Raw genomic sequence first — 24171 nt, 5'->3', positions numbered from 1 at the left:
CACGATTACTAATCTAAAACCATTAAACTTAGTGCTCATACAGCACAGCTTACTGTCAGTCAGCATGAAAGTAAGAATTTAAGTGCATTATTACACATCAATAAACATATATACATGCATAAACATGTTTACAGTATATTTCTCTTCCTCTGAAAAAGTACGCTGCTACCTTCTTTCACCTGTGCCGTCAACGTGGAAATGGATAACCCTTCCCAGTCCACGCAAAAGAGGTTTAAATTAACCAGCCCGAATTCCTTGTTCTGAAATCGGTACGGGCGACTTCGGTTCTTCACGGTGCATTCAGAAACCAGGCAATTTCGTTATCGGGGCTCATGGCGGAAATGGGGGAACCCAAAGCAGCTCCCAAGCTTGGCGGGCTTGGCAAACCGCGCCGCGAGCGGGAGGGGCGCCTGCGGCCCCCGGCGCTGCAGAGGTATCTGGTTTGTGTCACATTCCTCGTTTCCGTGTCTCGCTGCCTTACCCCGGGGGGCCGGTGTCCGGGGCGGCCGGAGGGAAAACCGCGGCTCCGGCCTCGGCTCGGTGAACGCGTCGGCTCCCGCGGAGCCCCGGAGCCAGCGGCTATTTGGGAGGCAGCGGCGCGGGTCGGGACGGGAGGTAATGTCCCTGCGGAGCGCTCCTCTGCTGGGGGGGCGGCGGCCTGCGGGGACAGAACACAGCGCGGGAGCGGGCACGTGAGAAACGGAAACCTTCTGCTCAAAGTTAACGAGAAACGATGCTGCGCTCCCCGATGACATCCACAAATCAGCAAAACGACACATTTTCCGGTCATTTCTTTTTTAAACGGCGTATTTTGAGAAGCATTTTATTCACCTGTGCGCAGGGCTAATCTGGCCCCAGAAAAGCGCTCTGAAACACGTTAATCTCAAGGTGGCTGTGACAGGGCGCAAAATGAATGCTGCGGGTAATAGCGCTTTAGTCCCCCAGCGCGAAATGAAGGGGGAATTTCCTCCAATAAAGGTCAGTCCCGCGTGCACACGGTGCGTGATGAAATAGCCCAGTGCGTGCAGAAACAAAGGCAATGACAACCTACGTATAGCAGCGCAACCGCCAACAGTTATTGGCAATAACTCAGCCCACCTTGTCGGCAGCTTCTGCGGCTGTGGTGCCTGGTATTGCGGGGTCCTGTAGTAGGGCGGGTGGTAAACCTGCTGAGGATGCTGGTTAACCGGGTACGACGGGGCAGGAAAGGCGTTCGGTTCCGTATTCTGCGAAGAAAACAAACGAGAATGTTCACAAATATTCACATAGGGAATGGAAATATTTGTTTCCTCAGTTAAGTGACATTTAGGGCCATTTACAAACAAACCTGGGAAAGTCAGAGTTGCTCTTTCCTTCTGAGAAACTCAGTGGAAAGAAGCAGCAATCTGAAAAGTGCTGTGTTTTGGAAAGAACAGAGAGGCTGGCGGGGAAAGGGGGGCAGAGCAGGTGAACTGCTCGCCAGGCCAGGAACAGCCCTGGAAACAGTGGGAAACGGAGGAGTTCAGCACACACGCCTCAGGAAACCATCCTCCTCAGCAAAGAGACAACCCATTCGCAGAAAAGCAGAAATAAAGTACCTTTGAAGCTTTCACTAGGGCAAAATTCATACAAACTGCCTCCCCTAGGTGACAGGGAGCGAGCGGAGCGGGGGGAAGCAGCGTCCGTACCGTGGGAGCGGCGCGGGCAGGGAACGGCGCGCCGCGCGGGGGGGCTCTCTGCTCCTCTGCTCGGGGGGGCGGCGGCTGGCGGGACCTGGAACGCAGGGACGGGGACACCGTGAGCACAGCAGCACAGGACACGCGGGCCCGTGCGGGCGAGCGACCGCAGCGAACGTCACGCGGCAGGACGACAGCGCGGCCACGCGTCTCACAAACACAACCCTTTTCTGTTCGGCACTACGGCAGCTCCGTTTTGTCACCAAAAGGGGACCCCAAAATAAAAACCCCACCGCCACGTGTAAACCAACGCCTGTGGACTATTTGGAAGGGCAGAGGAGGAGGTAACAAGGAGCCGGTACTCACGAATGGCAGCGCGACACCAGCCTCCTGTAGCAGCGCTTCAGCCTGTCCCTCCTGGCAACGGCCAGAGCAGCAGCTGCGAGCAGCGGCAGCACCAGGAAGAAGAACACCAGCAGCCCATTCCGCAGCGAGGTGTCTTTGTCCGATGGGGACGAAACCATGGGAGAAAAAAGAGTTATCACCACTTGACTCATTCAGCAGTGAATATTTGGTAGGACTGGTTCTACAATTATTTTTCATAGAAGAAAAAACTAAAGAATCCAGTAAAGCTGCAAGATACATGCCCAAATATATTATTTTCTGATTGTCCTTTCACAAGGATTGTCTGGTCAAACGTGAAAGAACTGTACACGCCATGAAACCCTGGGCTGTAACAGCATATTGATTTACTAAATCAATACCTAATTCTTGTTCCACTACATTACTGCGAACATCTTATGAGCTCGACTGAAAAAGGAAAACAGAGCTTCTGCCCTCTGATCCTTGACCTTCCTCTTCTCCTGCCATTGTTTGCTGCAGGTTCTTAACAACCTCTGCCTTTTCATAATCAGCAAACTTCTCCTTTTCTCGTGTGACGACCAATACAGCGGCGACTCGTCACCGTGCGCTGCCCCAGCAGGTGTCACCCTGCCCGCGCCGCGGTGCCACCCGGCAGCCGCTCACGCCACCGGACCAGCGCGCCCTATGGAGACGCACACACACCCACACCCGCGGACCTGAACCCGCATTGTGTCCTTTGTTTGGATCTAGGAACGGAGGGGGCTCCAGTTCCCAGCCTGGATCCGGAGGAGCCCAAGAGGACGCTGGCCCAAGGGGGCACAAGTCACCTGGAGGCATTGAAACCAGCCCGGTTTCCAAAGTCTCCAGTGGAACTGTTCACAAAGGCGAGTGGCCAAGGGCCCCCCGCCCCCCAGCCCCCCCAGGCCCCGGCAGTACTTGCCATGGTAAGGAGAGCCGCCGTCCAGGCTCCCCCCGTAGCCCTCTTTGTCACAGAAGGGGGGGGCCCAGCCTGCGTCACAGTGACAGTTCCTGTTGTTGTTGCACACCTGTGTTTGGACACAAACGTCGCCATAAGCTCTATCTAAATATTTAGTTTCTATACATTAAAAAGGCACGTGCAGCAGCCATGACCACCCGTCCAGCCCCTTCTGTGCCTCTGGGCCTGGAGCACGTTAACCAGCGACCCAGCCCTGAACAGCCCGGCCAGGCGGCCGCGATCGCACAGCGCTGTTCAGGATGCGCTCCAGCTCCATCAGCTGTGCCCTGAGCCACACATCAGGGGTCCCGGTGGATTGGAGACCGCGGCTATTCTGTTTCATTTTGTGAGATGCAGAGTTTCAAATTACATCAGTAATACTGGGAAAATTGGGAATTCTTCTTGTCTGGCAAAAAAATATCATCCTAAGAGCTTCAGTGACATATTATTTGATATTGCTGTAGGCTGTCTTGCCCAGAGACATTTTATAGAGTTTTACAGTTAAACTAAAAATTACTGTCCACCATTTTAAAACTTGCTCGACTTACATAACTTTGGCCCAATTTTCTGCTGACTACTAAAGCCACTTTTCCCACTAACAGCAGCTTTTCACAGCAAAACCCATCCCCGAGAACCCCACAGAACTCTCTTAACCCCTGCACCTAGCACCATGATTATTCCACAGCAGCTGCAGTCTTGAACAGAGACGGGGAACTAGGTGCAAAAACCGCTTTAGACACTACTGATTCAGCGCAATTTCCGTGTATCTGGGTCAAACCGGGGCCTCGGACTGAGGAGGTGTGCTGTGCCCCCCACGCGGCTGCCCGCGGGAGCCCGCTCACCCCGTGGCCGTGGCACTGCCGCCGCACGTCGCAGTCGTAGTTGAGGACCGAGGCGCTCACGCACTGGAAGTGCCGGCAGACCTGGGGGCAGAGACGCGCGTGAGGACCCGGGCACAGCGCCCCCGCGCCCCCGCAGGGCTGCAGGCTTCCAGCTCAGCCGCGTTTTAACCGAGAGTTGTCCTGAAGGCACCTGCGTGTGCCCAGCTCCCCCTGCCCCCTGACAGAGCGCAGATCCCGGCTCTTCATTCCCTTGGCCTCATCTGTGAACGAAAGGCTCACTACATTCCTTCTGCACACGCACTACAGCACTGGGCGGTGTGCGGAACAAACAAAATCACACCAAAAAAATCAATGGCCATAAATACTCATGAAACAATGCAGCTGAAAATTATTCACATAAACCCCAAATTATCACTCTAAGAAATCACTTTTTACTCACTCATTACCTTTCCAGTACCACATTTGGTGCCTTCGTTCACCATTCCCGGGTCCGGGACATCCGAGCCCAGCTGGAAATCCACCCCCCAGCACGTGGTGCCGCGGACAGGGGTCTGGATAATGGCGGGCTTAATGCCAAACACGGGCATGGCCTTCACGTTTTCACACTGCAGCTTCCCACACATGGCGTTCCTACAACATCAACACGCGAGTGCTGTAGAGACACTCCAATTCATTCTGAGAAGGCTATCACACATTCGAAATGATCTTTTCTGTCTACAGGAAGACACAGCTTGGAAATAAGAACGAGGCAACTTGCCAAACACGACTTAGCTGGGTCTCGTTCAGTGCTGCAAGAGCACGGATGGATCGCTTCTTTACGCTAACGAAAACACGGCGAGTTGCTGCTCATTCTTCTGTGTGTGTGCAGCACCCAAATAAGGATTCTCAGCGATACATTCAGGAACTTTGGGAAGCTCTGGCCTCAACTCACCAGCTGGAGCACTTCTTGTAGTCGTGCCCGTGGAAACCGCAGTTGCCAAATCTGTCACCCTTGGAATTCACTTCAGCAAAGCAAACGTTGGGGGCCGCCTTGGCTTCTGCAAACATCCCCAGACAGAGAACCGAGTCAAACAGGGAACAACATCTCACACCACATCTCCCTCACCCAGAGCAATTACCCTGCTACACCCAGTGTTTCCCACGTGGCCTACATAGCCTAAAAACTCGATCAAAACAATAAGGAGCTGAAACTGTCAGCACCACACGGTTCCGTGTTCAAAAAAAGAGAGAACAACAGTCACACACTGAGTCCGTGATACCATTTGATATTTCTGCACGGTTTCTTTCCAGCCCTGTATATCAGAAGCTCCACTGTAATAGGAAAGATCAGTGCAAGAAAATTACTCCTTGGATCACCAGCACAGCACTAAATGTAATAAAGGAAGAATCAGTGAAGGCTAAGCCATATAAAACCCTATTTCAAATCATCTGCCGAAGCCGGCTGGTCTTTGTAACAGGAAAACAAACATATTTTAAGTAAACTTCACGTATTCTTTTAGCTCTGTCTCCTAGAAAAACGTTAGCAGTGTGCTCTCCCTTACTCGAGCCAAAGATGTCCTGGCACTGCGCGTCGTAGCGCTGGCAGACGCCGTTGTAGCAGTAGGCCTCCTCGTGGTGGCACGGGTGCCCGTTCTGCACGGTGAAGTCCGGCTGGCAGAACTGGGACGTGCCGTTGCAGTACTCGGGGAGGTCACACTCGTTGTTACTCGCACGACACTCGGTTCCCCGAGAAAGGAGCTAAACAGAGAGGGGAGGGAGAAACCGCATCGGAAAACTGCACGAGAAAATACAGACCTTAGAGCAGACACGAGCACTGCACCTGATGCACGATGCACCAAAACGGGACTGATTTGAAGCCCTCGTGGGGCTACACACGTGCACAGCTCCCTCCCACAGACGCACCGTCCGGGCCGGCGCTCTCCCTTTCCCAGCCACCGAGGAACACTTCCAAATATTACATCCGAGTCTCCTACCTTGCAGTTTTTGCAGCAGTCCCCATAAGCACACTGAGCACCGTACCGGAGTCTGCAGGTACCCGGTTCACAGCAAGGGTCGCTTTCACATTCCTGAAAGCAGAAGCGCTGTGAGCGTGCAGCAATGGCACCCCCACCGTGCACCGTCCTCCCCCGTCAAACACCCGCCACTGACCTTGGGCGAACCGCAGTCGCACTCCTCCCCGGCATCCACCAGCTTGTTCCCGCAGTACGGGATGCTGTAGGTTTCGTCAGGCTTGGGAACGTTGAGCAGGCAGCTGCCTCCCTTGTTAAGAGTCAGCTTCTCAAAGTCCTCCGCGCTGCAGCTGCTGAAGTTCCTCGATCCCCTGCCACAGAGAACACAAGTGCACGTCCGCACTCGGCCGACCCACGAGCATTCCCTCCGTTTGTACAACAAGCGTAACATTTGCATTCACCGGGAGCTGCGTGACACGGCTCTTTGCAGGAGCACTTGGAAGGTGACAGCAACCCGCAAAAACCAAGGGCCTGGGTGGGTTTGACCCTCGGAAGAGGCTTTTCCTTTGTCACCACTTACGATGCTCCAGAGCTCATGATGCAGCTGCTCGCTCCGCAGTGACACACACGCTCATCGTCGTGGTTCATCCCCAGGTTGTGTCCCAGCTCATGAGCCATAATCGACGCAAACATCTGTATGCTGATTCTTCCAAACTGCACAGGAGCAAACCAGAGGAAAATCAGCAGACAGCGTGCACTGAGAAAGTCAGCGTTTGCTTATGTGCCAAAGACACTCCTGTCATTCTGTCTCTACATTGACAGGATCCTCAGACCAGCCGTGCCCGTTTTCCAACCACGTGCGTGTTATTTGATGAGTAATCAGAGCCCTTAAACATATTTAGGACAGGACCTAACGAGCTCTGCCTTCCAGCACAGCTGCAATACGAACACAAGAACTAGAGCTCTCCACACCAGCCCAAATCTCCTTAAATAGGCAAACCCAATTCCAGCACTTCTGTCACCAGTCCAGGAAAACAAGACTGCTGGGATTGCCAATTATCTGGGATCAGCAATTCATTAACGCTCCGCAGTCTCGCACAAAGAGGCCGGTCAGCCGCAGCGACTGCGCAGGCCCGCAGAGCCCAGAGAACACCAGAGCTCAGGACATCGGGAGGCAAATCCTGGCCCTTTCCGAGTGCTGCACAGCGAGGAGGGAGCAGCTGAGCAGAGGACGCAGCAGACCACAGAGAAGTTGTGGTCCAGATATCATGGAAGGGCCAGAAATGGTTTGGGACCATGGAAAAGCCACTTCAGCTTAGTTATAACAGATTGTGCACGACCGGGAAGATTTCTGGAGTGCAAACCCCTTATCTGGATCACATTCGCAGTATCGCTGACGGTATCTCACCACGTTGATGCCTCCCGCGTGGCTCTTGGAGCACACCGTTCCGACGTAGGCCATTCCCGCCGTGCCGCCGAACCCCTTCTTCCTACAGCGGGGAGACAAGGGCAGAGCGATCGCCACAACGGCACCGGAACCAGCAGCAGCAGCACAGCCCGCGCGGCAGCGCCCAGCGCATCGCTCTGCTCGCGGGGCACACGGTGCGGGCTGCCCAGCTTCCCAGTGCCAACACGGGAGCGCTGCTCGTGCCCCTGCCCTTCCCTGCCCCGCGCTGTGGGAAGCGCACAGGGACTCGCGTCCTGGGAGGGCAGAGACGGAGCGCAGGGAGCTCCCAGCTTGTTTAAGGCAGGAGGGACGGACAGACCACCGGCACGTGTCAAAGCACACACCACGTGTGACACACACACCGCAGAAACAACTTCTTCTCCATTAAAATGCAGTGACGCTGACTTCAAGGACCACAGAAACCTTCTTTAAAAAGCTTAAGTTGACTTGGAGTATTTACACGAGTACATAAACCAGAGCGGATGGACACGGCGGCTGCCTCTGAGGCTAGGGCAGACAGGAATAGAGCCAGCTCCTCGGGAGCGGAGGGGAAGGAAGGGCACTCACAGCACGAACTGGGCGCTGTCGTGGCGCCGGCGCAGCACCAGATTCTTCTCTCGCCACTGCACAAAGTTTGCCAGCACGTCGCCAGCACCTCCGTCTGTGCTGATGATGTTCTCGTACTTCCAGATCTCCAGACCAACCAGCACAATGCGGATGTTCAACATGACGTACATCTGGGGGGAGGAAAAGAGAAATGTTTCTGGAGACCTTCGGGTAAGAAGTGGTTTGGCGTTACGTATCCAATTGCAAGAACCTACTTTTCCTGCTTGGGTTTGCCACTTTTTAAGAAGTTAGTACACAATCCACATCACTGCGATTCAGCCTTATATCAGCTACAGGATCAACGCTTAAATGCCGCACTATAAGAAAACCGAAAGCAGAAACGCTCCCGCTTACACTGTCGAGGAAGTTTGCCAGCTGCACCATGTGCTCTCTTACTTCTGTTTCGCTCTTCCCAAAATCCTCAAACTGCAAGACAAAGAAACTTGGTCATGAAGAGGAAAGATAAAGAGTTAGGAAAATAAGAACGAAACACTCTGAGACTCCTGACATAAAAAACATTTTCGCCTGGCTCCAAATCTTGTGCCAAGAAGACGCTAAGCCAGACAGCGGCATCTTCATTGCTGTTGCTCAACAGCTCGGCATTCGGGCGCAAACAGGCAGGGCAGACTTGCCGCGTGTTCTCCCCACGTTACCGGGGTCTTGGTGACAGAGTCCCCGTGTCTGCTGGGTTCCCTTCTGCCCGAGCAGCATGGAGCGCGGTGCTGGGCTCTGGGTTCCACAGCCCCGGCTGCAGCGCCCGTGCTGGCCCCGGCCCCTTCGGAGAGGTGACACACAGCCCTCACCTTCTCTTTATCCACAACTATGAACAGCTCCACGTATCTCGTCTGATGCAGGACCGCTCTCTTTCTCTGGGGAAAGAAGCGTTAGACAACTTTAATTTTACAAATTCAAGTGTAAAGGAAAAAGAATAACCGTCATATTTCACTTGCTAGAGCCAGTGGTTTGAGACACACCCGAAGCACACGGTGCCAAGAGGAAAACAAGCCAAACCCAGGCTGTAATCCAACACAATGGCAATTTCAACATGTTTTACATTAAAATTTAGCTGCACAATGCTTTCCCGTGTTTCAGAAGCATGGGATCTTTCCACTTTTCACACAGGTTTCTTTGGAAAGCCACCGTACACTTTGGTAAAGGAGCAGAAAGGTCCTAACAGGGAAACACCAACACGTTTTCCAGTCACTGCGGTGCTGTTCCCGCACAGCCGTCTCTGAACGGCACCGGCACCTCCACACCCAGCTGCTGCCTGACGGCCGGGAGAGCAGAATCCACACCACGACACCCTGCTGGGCTCTGGTGCGGTGCTGCGCTAACGAACCTCCCCGGGGAGGGCCGCGTTCCGCCAGGAACAGCCCCAAAAAGCTCTGCCGTGAGCACCCGAGCAGCACAGCGCGCGGCAGCACCAGGAACCGCAGCGCTTTGCTCAGGAACCCAGATCCGCACAGCGCGAAGGCCCCCGACCCAGAGCCCGTCAGGTATGTGTTAAGCCCCAGGAAATCTGATAAGCGGCTTCCACGCTCCCAGCTGAGCGCTCCCAGAAGCCACTGCAGGGGCTGTGCAGAGAACAGAGCAGCGCTCACCCGCAGCGGCTGCGCCGCGCTGGGACGGGGGTGCTCTGCGCGCTCCCTCTCACCGTCCGCGGCCGCTACCCCACACGCCATGGGCTCCTTCTTCACGTTATCCAACCGATACAAAACGTGTTCAGGGCCAGAAGAGGGATCCATGGGCTCAATCCCGTAGGTGATGTTCCCTATTGTCACCAAACCCCTAAAATACAGTAGAGAGTGAGAAATTCTTGCGCTGAGCACAGAGGACACTTACTCAGATTGTCCCAGCAGAACAAAGGAACAGTTATTCTTTGATAACTAAGGCGTGTCTCAGTCCTCGCAAAGCAGCATGCTTCATTTCGAGCCTGAAAGCAGCCTTTCACTGGACAGGCCCTCAGAAACACAGTAAATTAAACGTTTTTGTAAGAGGCTGCAATGCCCCAGTAATTAAACCGCAAGCCTCAAGCAGCAATGTTTTAGTTCAAATACACCATTGCCACTCTGGTGTTTGACACGGCACTGCAAAAACTCAGTGTCCCAAAACCTACAGATTTTACCTCAAAGCAGAAAAATTCCAATCAAATTTGAAGCATACAAGATTAAGGGACAATTTTGTAAAATTCGCAGACTAGTGTTCAACTTTCCATTTCCGCACTTTGTAGTGGCCATCTAAGCGAATCAGAAAATAAGCCAAAATTTGTGTCAAAGGACAACGTAACTGTGCTCTGATTGTTCAGCGTTACCCAGCTTATTTAATGGCATCGCGAGTATCCGCGAGTGACGTGAACCGGGGACAGCACAGATCACAGCGGGCTGCACGGAGCGCTGCGGCTCGGCCCCGCGCCGCCGACCCCGCCGGGCTGAGCCGGGGCTAAAACCGGGCAAGGACCGTGTGTGAGGTTCAGTGAGACCCGCGCGGCGCTACCTGAGCCCCGAGCAGGTGCTGACGGCGACCACCGAGTCCGGGGAGCCCTCCACGTAGCCCTGGTAGTGGCAGTGATCCTGCAGGGGAGACAAGGGCCGTCACACACACCTCCCAGCCGCTACAACTGCAGAACATCACGTGCTTGACGCCAAATCTACCACGCGCCTTTCATCCGCAGGCTGTAGCTTCTAACGCACTCCTCGCTCCACAACATAACAGAATTTCCTTTGCCAACATGCATCTGAGAATTCCCTCACCTGCCCTCATAGCTCAAGGACTCGGACACCAGGAGCTGCTCGGTCACCTTCAGCGAGGGTGTAAGATGGAAACCTACCTGGACATCTGGACGTTCCGACTGTAACCTCCCCTCCTTGTCATAGGTATAAACTGTGAAATCTTTGGGCAGCAGTTCTCTGTAAGGAAAGGGGAGAGGGAACACAAGGAGCATTTCATGAAATTACTACTGCAATTAAACAAAGAAACATTCAAAAGGAGAACCCTCCAAAATTAACAAAGAAACTGGGCATTTCCACAGCAAAACCCAAGATATCGGAATGGCAGAACCACTGATGAAATCAGATCAATCACCTCACTCCGGATAAGTAAAGCAAGCATCAAACCCAATTAAATTGTGCTAAAAGCCTGGAGGAAAACATAAATCACAGCACCGCTGCACAGATCTGCTGCACATGGCGTCCCCTGCCCGGCTCCGGAAGGAAGCGCAGTGGGCCCGTCTCCCACGATCAACACCGCTGACCCCGCTGTAAACCCACTCCATTCCCACGAGGGAATCCCCAGGGGCTTGTACACTCAGATCATTACATCCCTGGTCTATGATTAGGGCAGTTCTAAGAAGCAATAGCCTGATCAATGGTAACGTGCTGCTGCTGCAAGTAGCCCTTTAAAAACTAAGCTGAAGACAGACATCTATATTGTCTGTAAGCCATGGTTATTAAGGCCTGGGGATACAAGGTCAGTTTCCTCATTTATTAGCATTCTTGTGCTACTGAGACAGGAAAGAAATCCCTAAAACAATACACAAAACCCAGAGGAAAGTGAAAATATCTACTGGAAATAGAGTTCGGTTTGTTTATTTTCAATGTGAATGGAGAGAGCCGCCTCACCCGCTCCCCCAGCAACGCCCCCCCCACCGGGGCCGCCGGGGCACACCGCCCCGCAGCGCTGGTGCAGCCGCGCTGCTCAGAGCGCCTCCAGAACGGAGCACGCAGAGCCTGCCAGCTTGTTACCTGGACACAACACATGGGATTTAATCATCTAAAGAACCCATCACTCACTTGTTCTTTTCTAGATGTATTGTGTGTTCTTCTCCCTCTATCTCTACAGCATACGACACCTTGTCCTGAAGATAAAAAAAGGTGCATTTTACTCATGTTAATGAACACAATGCTCTTTGAAATCAACAACATTTTGGCAGAAAACAGCCTCTGCCAGCTCGATCACCGCTATGACTAGAGCGTCCCCAGCACTGCTGTCACCCTCTGCATCCCGGGACTGCTCTGCACTGTCACCCCTTACAGACAGAGCTGCAGCTGCTGGAGGTGCAGCTGATACCAGTGAAACGGGACCCGGTTCCTAGAGGATGCAGAACTCTGAGCTGCCCGTCCCGTCCCGCGGGTACCAGCGCGGGGCAGGGGGCTCCGGCAGCTCCTGCAGCGAGACGCCGGCACAGCCGCCGGGTCTGCCCGGGCCCCCCGTGTCCAGCAGACACCTCCACACGCTGGGACAGACGGACACTGAGCTAAGAAACCCCCCTTCAACCCTGCGGGCTGCACCAGGCGTGCGGGCCAGCCCGAAACCTCCGTCCAGAACCCGGCATCCCCGCCTGGGCAAGCGGGGACGAGCCACGTGAAGGAAGCGATTTCAAAATAGCTTTGTGGTTTCCTTATCCCTTCTTTCTAAGACTTCCACAGAAAAACTCTCGGTTACAGCTGGAGGAGGACAGAACAGTTTTATTACTGTTCAGGTTCCACAGACCCGCGTCAGCCAAGTGCCCCAACCAGGGGCCTTAAGCACTAAGTGGATGAGCCGAGTCGCATGACCACATTAAATATCGCAGCGGGAGCTCTACTCATCGACTGCAATAAACTGCAAGGCAGTTTTGTTAATAGTAAATTCTGCCAATGTTTTAAGATTTGTGACTAAACTGAATTCCACAAACGCAGTTGGTCTAATCCAAACCCTTCGAAGTGCGCAGCCTTTGGTTACGTGGCTGCAGCAAACAACGCAGGTTGGCAAGTGCTGCTGGACGCTGCCTGGTCCAAGCCCCGCGCACAGGGCCACAGAGCTGGCCCGGGCTGCCCAGGACCCCCCGGCCAGATGTTGAGCAGCTCCCAGGATAATGATTCTACCACTCTCTGAAACTCTTCCCAGTGCTTAACAACCCTCATTGTGCAACTCTTACACCCAGCTCAAAAACCCACTGCAGCAACCCGCAAGCCCTGCAGCAGGGAGGTTTTCAGCGCAGCACAGCTAAAGGCAATGCTGGATGTAACGCATTTTGTAAAGACGGATGCTTGTCTGCCCCAGACGAGTCCGGCAGCGTCTTGTGGCACTTCAGGTCACTTTAGGGTGGACCGCACTAGGACACGGATACCAAACTAAAAGCATTTTTAGGACCGCCCAGTACCTGCACCGAGGAGACACTGGAAGCCTCTCGCCGATCTCTTCCCAACCTCTGCGGGACCACGACTTCATAGGAAGACAAGAGAGAAACCTGCTGGAAACCTACAAAGCAGAGCAGAAACAACTCCAGTCACCGTCTTACAAGTACCTGTCTCGCACAGCACCACCTTCCATCAGCAGCATCTCCCAAAGCAGGTCAGCGCAGACAGAACTCGTCCAAGGGCACGGGGACGCGCCACAACCAGGCGGCCTGTGCTTTATATCACTTTATATCACTCTATACATTGTTTGCACATGCAACATCAGCCAGATGCCCTGACTGAACAGCCACCAAACAAAAGTCTACAGTCCAAGCTTCCTTTACAAGGCATCGGTTTGTGCAAGCAACTGTTCTATATCGAGAGTGCAAACAACAACAGACCGCAGATGTGAACGCTTTTCCCGCTGTGGTTGCGGGAGGTCGCCCCGGGGCTGCAGCGGGGTTAGAGCCGCGGTTTCAGCGGCTCACGGCGATGCAGTCGGTGAACTCATCGGAGCAGACTGACCCACAGACAGGGGAAGGGAACAGCCACCCCCCGTGTCACCGTCTGTCTCCAGAAACAGCCCCACACATCGGGGGGTGCGTCCCGTTGGGGCACACGGGTGCACTGCAGCGCGCCTGTTGTAAAACAGCGTTTTGGCCACACAAGCAGAGGAACAACAAAGCGCACATAGCACAGCGGGAGCTTCATTAATTACAGTGATTGTTGGGAAAAAGGTACAAAAATTCAGAGATAAACTTCCTGAAAAGGCTGCAGCAGCTGTAACACAGTGTAACCGCCCCGGCCTCAGAAGAGGGGAGGGAAGGGGGACCCACCAGAGTCCCCACTCCCGCAAATACCTCTGCCCACCTGCCCTTTCCCACCACACGTTCCACTCGTACCCAGTCCCGAGCTCTCACACATCGCTGCCCTGCACTTGTCACCTCCCGCTGCCACCCACAAGTGCCTCCATTATCGGGATGTGACCCTGTGACTCTGATGGCTTCGGAGCATCTCCGAGCACACGCGCCACAGACGCAGCCGGGCTGGCTCACCCACAGCGCTCCCAGAGCCGCGTCCCTCCCCAAAAGCTGCTTGGAAGCAGAAAACAAAGGCGTGAACCATACGAGGCCAGTGAAGCCGGGAGGGATTTCTGGGAAGAGCGCAAACGGGGCGATTTCCAACCCTCTGGACGCTGACAGGTCCCCGCTCCCTGCTCTCCCGTCACCGCCGCTCCAGGAGCCGGGTGCAGGTACAGTGACTTATTCTTCCCCTCATTGTGGGCACAATTCAGCAGAGGAGGAGGGTGTGTTTGTCTTGACTAACACAGTGCTTCCTATTACCAGATAAAATATATGGGTAGGAAGGCACCACCTCGCTTTCTACTGGAACTAAAATGAGAAAAGCGGCTTTCACATTAAAAGTCAAACCGAACGCAAATAACTTTCAGTTCTCTTTCCTCTTCTGGCAAGAAATACCCTTTCTCCCCCACGTTCAGCACAGACAGAACTGACAACACGGCCGGTGATGCGGAGAAGAGACGAGCGTTTGTTTTGTGGGTTCTCACCGGGACGAGGCGGCTCCGCAAGGCTGGAAGGGACACGGCGCTGCTCCGCGCAGGTGTCTCCGGCGCTGCCCCCGTGACGTTTCACACGTCACCGAAACCCTCAAAGAGGGCACCAGACCAGTTAATCAAAAATCCAGTGAAAGGGGCACGTGCAACGGAGCAGAAACCAGAACACGCAGGACACGATCCTGCCCCGGAACCCTCCTCCTGCCTCCAAAGGGGACGCGCATTTCCTGAGAAACACAAACCCCGCGACACGCGCCCTGAGCCCAGGGCCACGCTGCCACCCGGCCCCAGCGGCACCGGGTAACCGGCACCCAGAGCCGGTCTCACCAGGGACACACGCTGGCTCTGGCCCCACCAGCGCCAGGCGGAATCCCAGCCAGGACACGGCAGCTGCAGCGCGGGTACCCACAGCACAACATAAAGGTGGTTTAGCTCATAACAATTACAGAACGAAAGAAGCAACAGCAAAAACCAAACCCAGATCCTCAGCTGTTTTCCATGTAAGATGTTTCAAGACATTCATATTCTCTTTTCCTATGATAAGCTATTTTTTGTAGCTTTTTCTCCACCCCTTTTGAGAAAGCTCACTGTAATACAGTAAGTGTGGTTCTCAAGCACAAACTTCTCAGTAACTTGCAGAACTCCTCGTGCTCAGATTCCTCCTGCTCTGGCCGGGTCGTGCTGCACATCGGCACTAAGAACACGCTGATTATCGCTCATTTCTGGGTGTAACGCTGGATGAGGTTGTATTTCCAAGGAGAAAAAAACCTATTTCATCCCCTGTATGTATCTCGTCCTCATTAAAGGCTGCCTTTAATTGCCAGCAACCGGGAAGACGTGAGTCACGGTCCCCTCCCCGCCCAGCCCCGGTAGGAACCCGCGCCCGCCCCACGCTGTGCCGGAGCGGGAAGCCGCAGGCAGGCGCCGCAGCCGCGCAGACCCCGGGTGAGCTCCACCACCCCACCGAAACCCCTCCCGAGCCGCGCAGTGAGGCCGAACACGCACTTCAATGGAAACAAACAGAAAGTTCAGACTGTAGCGGTTACACCACAAAACACACCGATTTCACCAAAACAAGCGCATCGCCTGTGAGCAGCCGAGCGGCTCGGGCTGCAGACAGACCAGGGGTGCGCAGAGAACCATCGTTCCCACCCGCGGGAGGACACCCAGTGCGGCCATTCCCTTGTTCTCCAATTCACCCAAACCCCAGAGCGGGAACAGGGCCAGGAACAAACCAGCAGCACCCAGAATAAGGCACTGCTAACGCTTGCGTTGGATTTGTCCTGTGCCACATCCACCCCAGGGACTATTGGCCACTTTACCACACACACAGAGGCCTGACCAAAACCATATTAAACCCAGAGCACCAGTTAGCAGCGATGAGTTGTGATCTTCCCTTCGTTGTGCGCACAGCTGAGTCAAAAGCTGCACACTGCTAAAGCATTAGATACACAAACTCATTAAATTAGCCATTGTTATAATCAATTCCAATTAAGAGACGAGGCCGGCTGCACCACCCACGCGACACGTGGGCAGTGGAGGCTCAGGAGAAGCGCCAGGAGTCCACCCTCAGTCCAACAGCATCTCCAACCAGCACCCCGACATCCAACACGTTGCCCTCCTTGCCTTTACCCCATTTACACGCCAGGAAAATCATTTTTAGGTGCAGCTGACCTTTGCACTACGATGGCAGCCACGGTAAGATCTACTCTGCAGGTCAATGGAAGCAAAAATCTCTCTTTCACTATGCAAATGTCATCCAAGTCCACTTACAGATATCTATATTTTAAAAGCACGCCAGAAGTGGGAACGTTCCCTCCAGTTTCAAGGCTGCAGGGTGCCCTGGTGATGCTCCGAACCCCGGAACACCAGCCCCGCTGTTCTCCTGCTCCTCCTTGGGGCTTTGCTTCCATCTCCTCCCTCCTGGACCCCAAATGTTCACGCCGGGCACGGCTCCCACCTCAGGGCCTTTGCAGAAGGCAGAAGATGAGCAGCTACATGGCAAGACAGGCAAGTTCATCCACTGATCTATTGCTCACCTGGAATATTTGTTTAATGTTAAAGCTGGCAAGAGCGGTCCACGTAACTTCTCTTAGTACATCACTGGGGTGCTGCACATCAATGAGGACGTTGAGCTCTTCTACAGCAACATTTCCCAGAATTTTGTCACCTCCTGCTTGCTGAGATCCTGACCCAGGCCACGTTTCCTGCCCAGACTCGACTCCTCCTGCCCCTGCTCAAGCCACGCTAACGTGTCTGCAAACAACGGCCGCTCTTGCTCCACACAGGACCGTGGCTCTTGCTCCCGGGCACTGCCACAGCGTCCTCTCCCCTCGGAAGCACACGGAGCACACCGCGCTGTTCCCTGGGGCAGAGGGTCCACCCCGCTCCGGTGGCGCGGCCGCTGCGCCGGCCAAAGCGACCACACCAAACACGGTCGTTCACAGAACCTGGCAAACAAACTCTTTAAACTTCACCTTGAGAAATGAGAATGATCAACACATGCAAAAATTACAAAGTCATGTTTCCCACTTCCTTTTTCTGGAAACAAAGCACTGCAAGAGGCAACGCCGGCTACACTGAAATTGCATCTTTTCATTCTTCACATGGAAGAAATAACCACAGCCCCTCTTTCCTCTGCTGAGTGACTGTCCCCGATTCGCTGAAGCTGGGTGAGGCAGTGTCCTGTGAGCTGAGCAGGGGCATCATCTCAGCCAAACTCTGCATCTGCCCAGGAACTCAAACCAAAGCCTTCAGACACTTCAAGAATTCCTTCAAGAGATGGTAGAGCGTGGCTAGAACATCCTGATGTGGATATGACAACAAGTACTGAGGAAGAGACCAAGTACCAAAAACCATGGTCCCTGCCTATGGCAGTGCCAGATGGCTTCCTCATGAATTGATGGTTTCTTCATGAATTTATGCAGCCAAATGTTGAGGCCTCCTATGGACACAAACACGAGGGGAAAATCCACACTGCACAAATCCCTTAAGGCTACACATTGCTATACGATTATGCTCATTCAGGAATTTTCAATTAGCAGCTTCCGGTAACAGCCCACGTCTGCCTCATATCCCTGTTTACCGGGGAGCGCCCACAGCACTTACGTTCCAACCCGAAAGCCGGAGATGCCTGGGACAAACTGAAACAGGTGACTCGTTCTCCCCCTCCTCACACTCAGGTCTGTTATCTTATCTGTTACCTGTTACCTGTTGTCTTCCACGGCAGAGCGGGCATTGTCAGCTGGGACACAACTGGGGACTCTTGACCCGCGTTTCCTCCCACCCGCAGGTGCAACTAAAATACTGCTCCTCAAAACGCCAACCAGTCCGCTGGAAGCACGAGCCTCCGATAACCCCGAGATGCGTCCTTCGAGCCTTCTGTCCTGGCGGGGCAGCCCCCACACGCCGTGACACCACCAGGGCCCAGAGTCACCTTCCACAGCTCGCACAGGACCCGGGTGCAGCACCCCCGCGCAGAGACACCCAATGGAGCACAGCACCCCCGCGCAGAGACGCCCAATGGAGCACAGCACCCCCGCGCAGAGACGCCCAATGGAGCACAGCACCCCCGCGCAGAGACGCCCAATGGAGCACAGCACCCCCGCGCAGAGACGCCCAATGGAGCACAGCACCCCCGCGCAGAGACGCCCAATGGAGCACAGCACCCCCGCGCAGAGACGCCCAATGGAGCACAGCACCCCCGCGCAGAGACGCCCAATGGAGCACAGCACCCCCGCGCAGAGACGCCCAATGGAGCACAGCACCCCCGCGCAGAGACGCCCAATGGAGCACAGCACCCCCGCGCAGAGACGCCCAACAGAGCGCAGTGCGCCCCAGCACCAACAGCGACCTGGAGGAGATTCCTCAGTCAGGGAGCCCTGGCTCTAGAACCACGCATTAGTGATAAACACTGAAGTTTAACACAGCAGAGGAAAACGACAACAGAGGAGACACGTCTGCGCTTTGTGTATCTATAGCATCAGAATCAGCATCATAAAAGCCCATAAACCGTTTCAATTCATAAAGAGCTCGTAAAGGGAGCAGAGCATCAGCTCGTTAAAAGCCCATTAAGGGAGCGCGGTGCCTGTTCATGACCGTCAGCGATGGCTCCGGACGCAGCCCTGTCCTCCCTGGGGACAGCAGGTGCCGAGCGCAGCCTGTCCGGCCTCGGGCCACCCAGACAGAGAGGGGGTGACTCGGGTCCCTGCTCTGTCCCTCGAAACGCGTGTTCCGTCACCCCCACGCAGAAATGCACATCTAGGGCGGGGGAAACGCCACGGCTGCACTCGGGATCCGCTCACACCAACGTCTCTGGGAGGCCGGTGAAGACGCTGCCCAGCCCAGGGCAGGTGTCCCGGGTCCTGTGCAGGGATCGTCACCTGCGCGCCTCAGCACGGACGGCCCGGCCCGGCCCGGGGGCGCGGAGAGGGGCCGAGGTTCCCCAGACACCTGCAGACCCCAGCAGAGGGGACCCGCCCGCCCAGCGGCCGAGGTCGCCCATCGCAGGTCAGGTCAGGTCGGGACAAAGGCCGCGCTGCCCCCACCCCGACCACACGCAACGGCCCCAGGCGCGTCCCGGCACGGACGGTCCCTGCGTGGTGCCACCCCGCTCCCGCTGGGACCCGGGACCGGCCGGGGGCGATCCCCGCCCCGGAGCGCCGAGGGACCCCGGCTCCGGCAGGAGGAACGGGGATCTCCCACCGCACCTGCACCCCCTGGGCCAGGCCGGGCCGCCCCGGGGAAGGGAAAGGACGGGAAGGAAAGGGAAGGGAAGGGAAGGGAAGGGAAGGGAAGGGAAGGGAAGGGAAGGGAAGGGAAGGGAAGGGGGCGGCCGGAGCCCCTCGGCTGGCCCCCGAGCCAGGCCGGGCCCGGGGGCGACGGGGCGGGGACCCGATCCCCGCGGAGGGGCCCGATCCCCGCGGAGGGGCCCGATCCCCGCAGGGGCCCGGCCCCGCTCCGGCCCCGCTCCGGTCACTCACCCGCGCGGCCCGGCTGCCCGGGCACGGCCAGCAGCAGCAGGCACAGGCAGCTCCGCGCCGCCCAGGCCCCGGCCCCGGCCCCGGCCCCGGCCATGGCGCTCCCCGTCCGCACCGCCCCTCCCGCCCGGCGCTGGGTCCGGCCGGGGCCCCGCGGCCTTATGGAGCCGGGCCGGGGCCTGCGCCGCGCCGCCCCCGCCGGCCCGGGGCGGGGCCGCTCCGCCCGCCGCTCCGCGCACAGGGGCGGCCCCGGGACTCGGCGGAGCGGCCCCGCCGGGACCCCCACGGGACCGGCTGAGCCCGGGAGCCCCGCCCGGCAGCATCCAGCCCAACGGCTCCGGTGCTTCACATCCCAGAGAACAAACAAGGGAATTCCGCCGGCCAGCGAGGCCCCGGGAGCCGCCGGAGGGGCTGGTGCCAGCACGGCCGCGGACACCGGACCCTCCTGCCCTTTCCTTCCAAAATCTGCGCCGGGCATCCGAGGCACGCGGGAACGCAGCCCCACACCCGCGGTGCGGTGAGCTAGAAAAACGTACACAGCGCCAGCGCACCCCACGGGCACGGGGACAGACGGGTGACACCGGCCACGTTTCGATGGGATGGCTGCTCACGCCATAGCGATAACAACGTACGAGTGACGGGACAAATAAAATCCAGTCTTACCAACAGCTGCTCAGACATGGAAGACTTCATAAGGTCTGTACTGCTGTTGCTGCACTGAACAATGAAAGAGGAAAGAATCTTTTGGCCCTTCGCATTCCAAACCCTGCACCCACTTTTGCAGCTGTAGAATGACCTGGACTCGGTTTCCCCCCCGCAGCCTCCAGTGACCAGAAAACCTCCTGTTCCTGCTTGGAAGAGGCAAAGACTCAGCTCTATGAAGCCAGTTTCACGTATCCTAACAGACCAAAGCAAAGCCATCAGGAAGCCAGCGCAAACCAAGAACTCCTGGAGCTCGCAACGGCGCCAGCCCCAAATGATGACTCAGGGCACGCACTGGGATTCGGGCTGTCAGTTGTCTGCAGCACAGACTTCATGACAAGAACAGGGCAAAGTGAGAAAACCCATTGCAGACAAAAGCCTTAGAGATCACTTGACATTAAAATTAGGGCAGAGCACATGGGACGAGTTCCCCAAACGACATCTGCTGTTCGTCAGTGATCGTCACAATCCTTTGCAACAAGCTGTGGAATCAGCAAGAAAGGACATTTCTCAGAAACCCTCGTGCTGGCCATTCCGCCCCCTGTTCCAGTGAACGCTTCGCCAGACTGAAGGGCACAAGGACTCCAACCGAACAGGCTAAACATGTCACTGGTTTTAAATAGCACAGTCGGATGTGTCACATTCTCCCGCCAGCCTCGGTCCTGCTGGCTCCCACATCCTCTCCACAACCACATGCGTGGTGTTTGCTTATAAGCACTGTAAATAAGACAGATCAAGGATTTTGGATGCAGCCAGGACTCCACTGACATCACCAGTGACAGCGCAGCTGCTCAGGAAGATCCTCGTTGACGCCGCGCCAGCAGCGCCGGCTGACTGGCACCTACGAGTGCCGCTCACGGCTCCTTCCCAAACACATTCTTATCAAATTACATGCTCTGCCTGGCTTCCAGCTGGAGCTAATGAACGCCACGTACCTGCCTCAAAGTGCGCTCGGCATTTCCAATCTAATGACCTCAAAGCGCTGCGGGGGAGGATTAACGAGCTAGAAGAAAATGAGGCAGAAGAAAACTGATGGGAACAGGCAGCAGCTTGTCCAGATGTGGAGGGTCAGTAGCAGGATCCCAGTCTCCAACCCTCTACTTTTGTACAGCTGAGTGTGCTGTTCTTTGATTAACCACCGAGTCTCATCCAGGAAGCACCGAGGTCAATCTCCACAGCGCTTGGAGCACAGCACAGAGTAACGAGCCCGGGCAATGCAGGGTCCCACTGCCGTTAATTTTGTACAGGGGGAAGGGCAGGTGGGATATAGAAACGGTGCTGCCTGACGACCCAAGCAGGACGAGCTCCTCCCTGTGCAGGGAGGCAGCTCTTGCAGTCCCTCCCCTGTTTTCCTGTTAACGGGAAACTCGCTCAAAGGCTCAAGTCTCGTTTATTTTCAGAAAACTCCCAGAGCCACCGTTCGGGGAGCTCGGGGGAGCAGTTTCACCTCGGGCCCCCCCAGCCCTGGGCTGCGCGGCTCCCCTCGGGTCCCCCGGCCCCCGCGGACGCCCCGGCAATTAACGTGGTCGGGTCCGGAGCACCAGCCCCGGAGCGCCAGGTTCATTTACACCCGTTTCCGTGACACACACGCAGGGCAACCTGCGAGCTGTGCCTTGGTCATCACAGTGGGGCTCAGGGACAGCTGGCTGCGCACCCAGCGCGCCGGCAGGGGGAGCCCGGCAGCAGCTCCTTCGGTACCCGGAACCGGGCCGCTGCCTCCCGCGCGGCGGCTCACGGCACCACACGGCTCCCACCGCGCCCTGGCAACTCACGGCGAGCGGGGCAGCACGTCCTCGGGCCCTGTGTGCGGGGACCCGCCCGGAGCGCGGCCGCCGCTGCCCGCCCGCCGCGGCGGAAACCGGGAACCCGCCCTCTTCCTTCGCCTATAGGCCGGCAGGCCTCCCTGGCAGCCAATCACCGCCTCGGCTGGTGCGCACTTCCGCCGCGCCTCTTCGCAGCCCCGCCCGCCTCTTCGCAGCCCCGCCCGCCTCTTCGCAGCCCCGCCCCCGGGCAGCTTCTTCCGCCTTCTCTCTGATTGGCTCCGAGCGGCTTTTCCCCGCCTCCCGGGGCGAGACGGCGCGCTCCCATTGGCTGCCGGCGGCGCGGTGGGGTCGCGGCGTTTCCTAGCAGCGGGCGCCGCCATGGCGCCGCGGCGCGGCTGGCCGCTGGGCTACGCGCTGCTGTGCGGGCAGCTGGCGCTGCTGCTGGGGAACCTGCTGCTGCTGCACGGCGCGGCCCGCGGGGCCCGCAACGGCTCCGAGCCCGACGGGCCCGGCCCGGCGCCGCCCGCCGCCTCCTGGGCCTACACCGACCCGCGGGCGCCGCTCGTCCTCTGCACGTACCTGTGAGCGCCGGGCCGGGGTGGGGGAATGGCCGCCTCGCCCCCCGCTCACCGCCCCGGTCCTTCCCGCAGCCCCGAGGAGTTCGTGGAGTGCGAGGAGCCGGTGGATCACGGCGGGAACGCCACGGCGCAGCAGGAGCTGGGCCACGGCTGCGTGAAGGTGAGGGGCGGGCGGGCCGGGCCCTGCGGCGGCCCCGGAGCCCCCGCCCGCGGCTGAGCCGCCGTCCCGCCCGCAGTTCGGCGGCCAGGCCTACGGCGAGGTGGAGCACACGCGGGTGCAGTGCCGGGCGCTGGACGGCATCGAGTGCGCCGAGCCGCGGAGCTTCCTGCGGGGCAGCCGGCCCTGCGTCAAGTAGGCCCCGCTCCCCGGCCCCGCGCCGCCCCGGCCCCGCGGGAAGCGCTCCCGGGCTGGGGCGGCTCCCCCGCCACGGCCCCGCCCGACGCGGCCGCTTCCCTTGCAGGTACACGGGACATTATTTTATCACCACGCTGCTCTACTCCTTCTTCCTGGGCTGCTTCGGCGTGGATCGGTTCTGCCTGGGCCACACGGGTACGGCCGTGGGGAAGCTGCTGACCCTGGGAGGGCTGGGGATCTGGTGGTTTGTGGATCTCATCCTGCTCATCACCGGCGGGCTGATGCCCAGCGACGGCAGCAACTGGTGCACGGTGTACTGAGGCCACGGTGACCGAGCGCAGCGGGAGCGTCTCTGCGGGGCTGGACGGGCTCCGGTCCCGCGGCATCGGGACGGACTCTGCCTCGCGCAAACACAGATTTGCAAAGCTTAATGCGCAGAACAATTGTTCTTCTTGATTCCTCTGTACAAATCTTGGACACAAAATTGTTCAGTGTATATTTTGCTTGTTTAAAATAACCTGGATTCCCCTCTGAGGGTAACAGGTTAAGAAATCAGACCTTGCAAACACAGGTGCTCAAACGAATGTTAATAAAGTCTGGAAGGAGCCGACTGCAGTTACTTTCAGTAATGGCAGAGTACGCAGATGCAGGCTGCCAGCCTGTGGTTTTGTGTCGCTAGACTTTGTAAACCTTTAGGTGTTTAGAGAGACTGGGGAGGGGTCAATTCCCACCCGTCTGGTCACCCCTCCGGCCCCAGCCCACAGCACAGGGCGCAGGTGGCACCGAAACAGGGGGAGCGTCAAGCAACCACGCACCCAAAAGAGGAACCCCCACCAGATGCAGCCTGAACACTCACCGAGCTGAATAAAAACGGGAAAGGGAAGCTGCAGTAAGTGACAGCCAGAACAAGACACAAAGTCCAGATATGCAAAAGTTGGGTCACATTTGATGTAAAATACAGCAAACTGACACTATCTGCTCACACGCAGTTCTGCAAACCAAGGACCCTCTGGCTGTTTGCATTTGTCAGATTTCTGCCTGTTACTTCTGCCTCCACTGGACCTGCAACGGGGTTCAATGCAGCCAGGAATTCTGCCTGTTCCAGTTCTGGTTTGTGCTTTATTGCAACAGCTCCTCCTCTCCCAGGAATGGGGTTCGTATCTCATGTAGGTCACGTGTGATGTGACTCTGGCAGCTGGCTGGGTCCCCAGGCGGTGGGAGGCTTCC

The 24171-nt window shown here is 56.9% G+C and overlaps 2 protein-coding genes across 4 annotated transcripts; one reads left to right on the top strand and one right to left on the bottom strand.

Moving 5' to 3' along the window:
* Positions 1 to 441: 441 nt before the first annotated feature.
* Positions 442 to 19774, bottom strand: ADAM9 (ADAM metallopeptidase domain 9). Of its 3 annotated transcripts, none has more exons than XM_065856719.2 (22): positions 19550 to 19774; positions 12979 to 13076; positions 11627 to 11691; positions 10666 to 10744; positions 10332 to 10408; positions 9440 to 9626; positions 8642 to 8707; positions 8193 to 8264; positions 7800 to 7969; positions 7194 to 7275; positions 6366 to 6499; positions 5985 to 6156; positions 5810 to 5902; positions 5378 to 5573; positions 4768 to 4873; positions 4283 to 4466; positions 3837 to 3917; positions 2959 to 3064; positions 2022 to 2154; positions 1668 to 1752; positions 1099 to 1226; positions 442 to 658 (listed from the first exon to the last, which is right to left on the bottom strand). In XM_065856719.2, the coding sequence occupies exons 1-22, from the start codon at positions 19641 to 19643 to the stop codon at positions 580 to 582; spliced, it is 2487 nt and encodes an 828-aa protein (XP_065712791.1). In that variant the 5' UTR covers positions 19644 to 19774; the 3' UTR covers positions 442 to 579. The 3 variants fall into 3 exon arrangements, 2 of the variants coding, with proteins under 2 accessions (XP_065712791.1, XP_071655460.1); XR_011735856.1 differs by having other exon boundaries at positions 519 to 658; positions 2022 to 2162; positions 2960 to 3064; XM_071799359.1 differs by lacking the exon at positions 3837 to 3917.
* Positions 19775 to 22351: 2577 nt separating this feature from the next.
* Positions 22352 to 23554, top strand: TM2D2 (TM2 domain containing 2). The gene is made up of 4 exons (XM_065856721.2): positions 22352 to 22592; positions 22662 to 22749; positions 22826 to 22941; positions 23051 to 23554. The coding sequence occupies exons 1-4, from the start codon at positions 22390 to 22392 to the stop codon at positions 23262 to 23264; spliced, it is 621 nt and encodes a 206-aa protein (XP_065712793.1). The 5' UTR covers positions 22352 to 22389; the 3' UTR covers positions 23265 to 23554.
* The last annotated feature ends 617 nt before the right edge of the window (positions 23555 to 24171 follow it).

Source organism: Patagioenas fasciata, chromosome 26 (assembly GCF_037038585.1).
Source record: "Patagioenas fasciata isolate bPatFas1 chromosome 26, bPatFas1.hap1, whole genome shotgun sequence".
Taxonomy (NCBI): Eukaryota; Metazoa; Chordata; class Aves; order Columbiformes; family Columbidae; genus Patagioenas; species Patagioenas fasciata.
The sequence above is the reverse complement of the archived record's forward strand: the minus strand, read 5'-3'. Positions and strand labels throughout refer to the sequence as shown.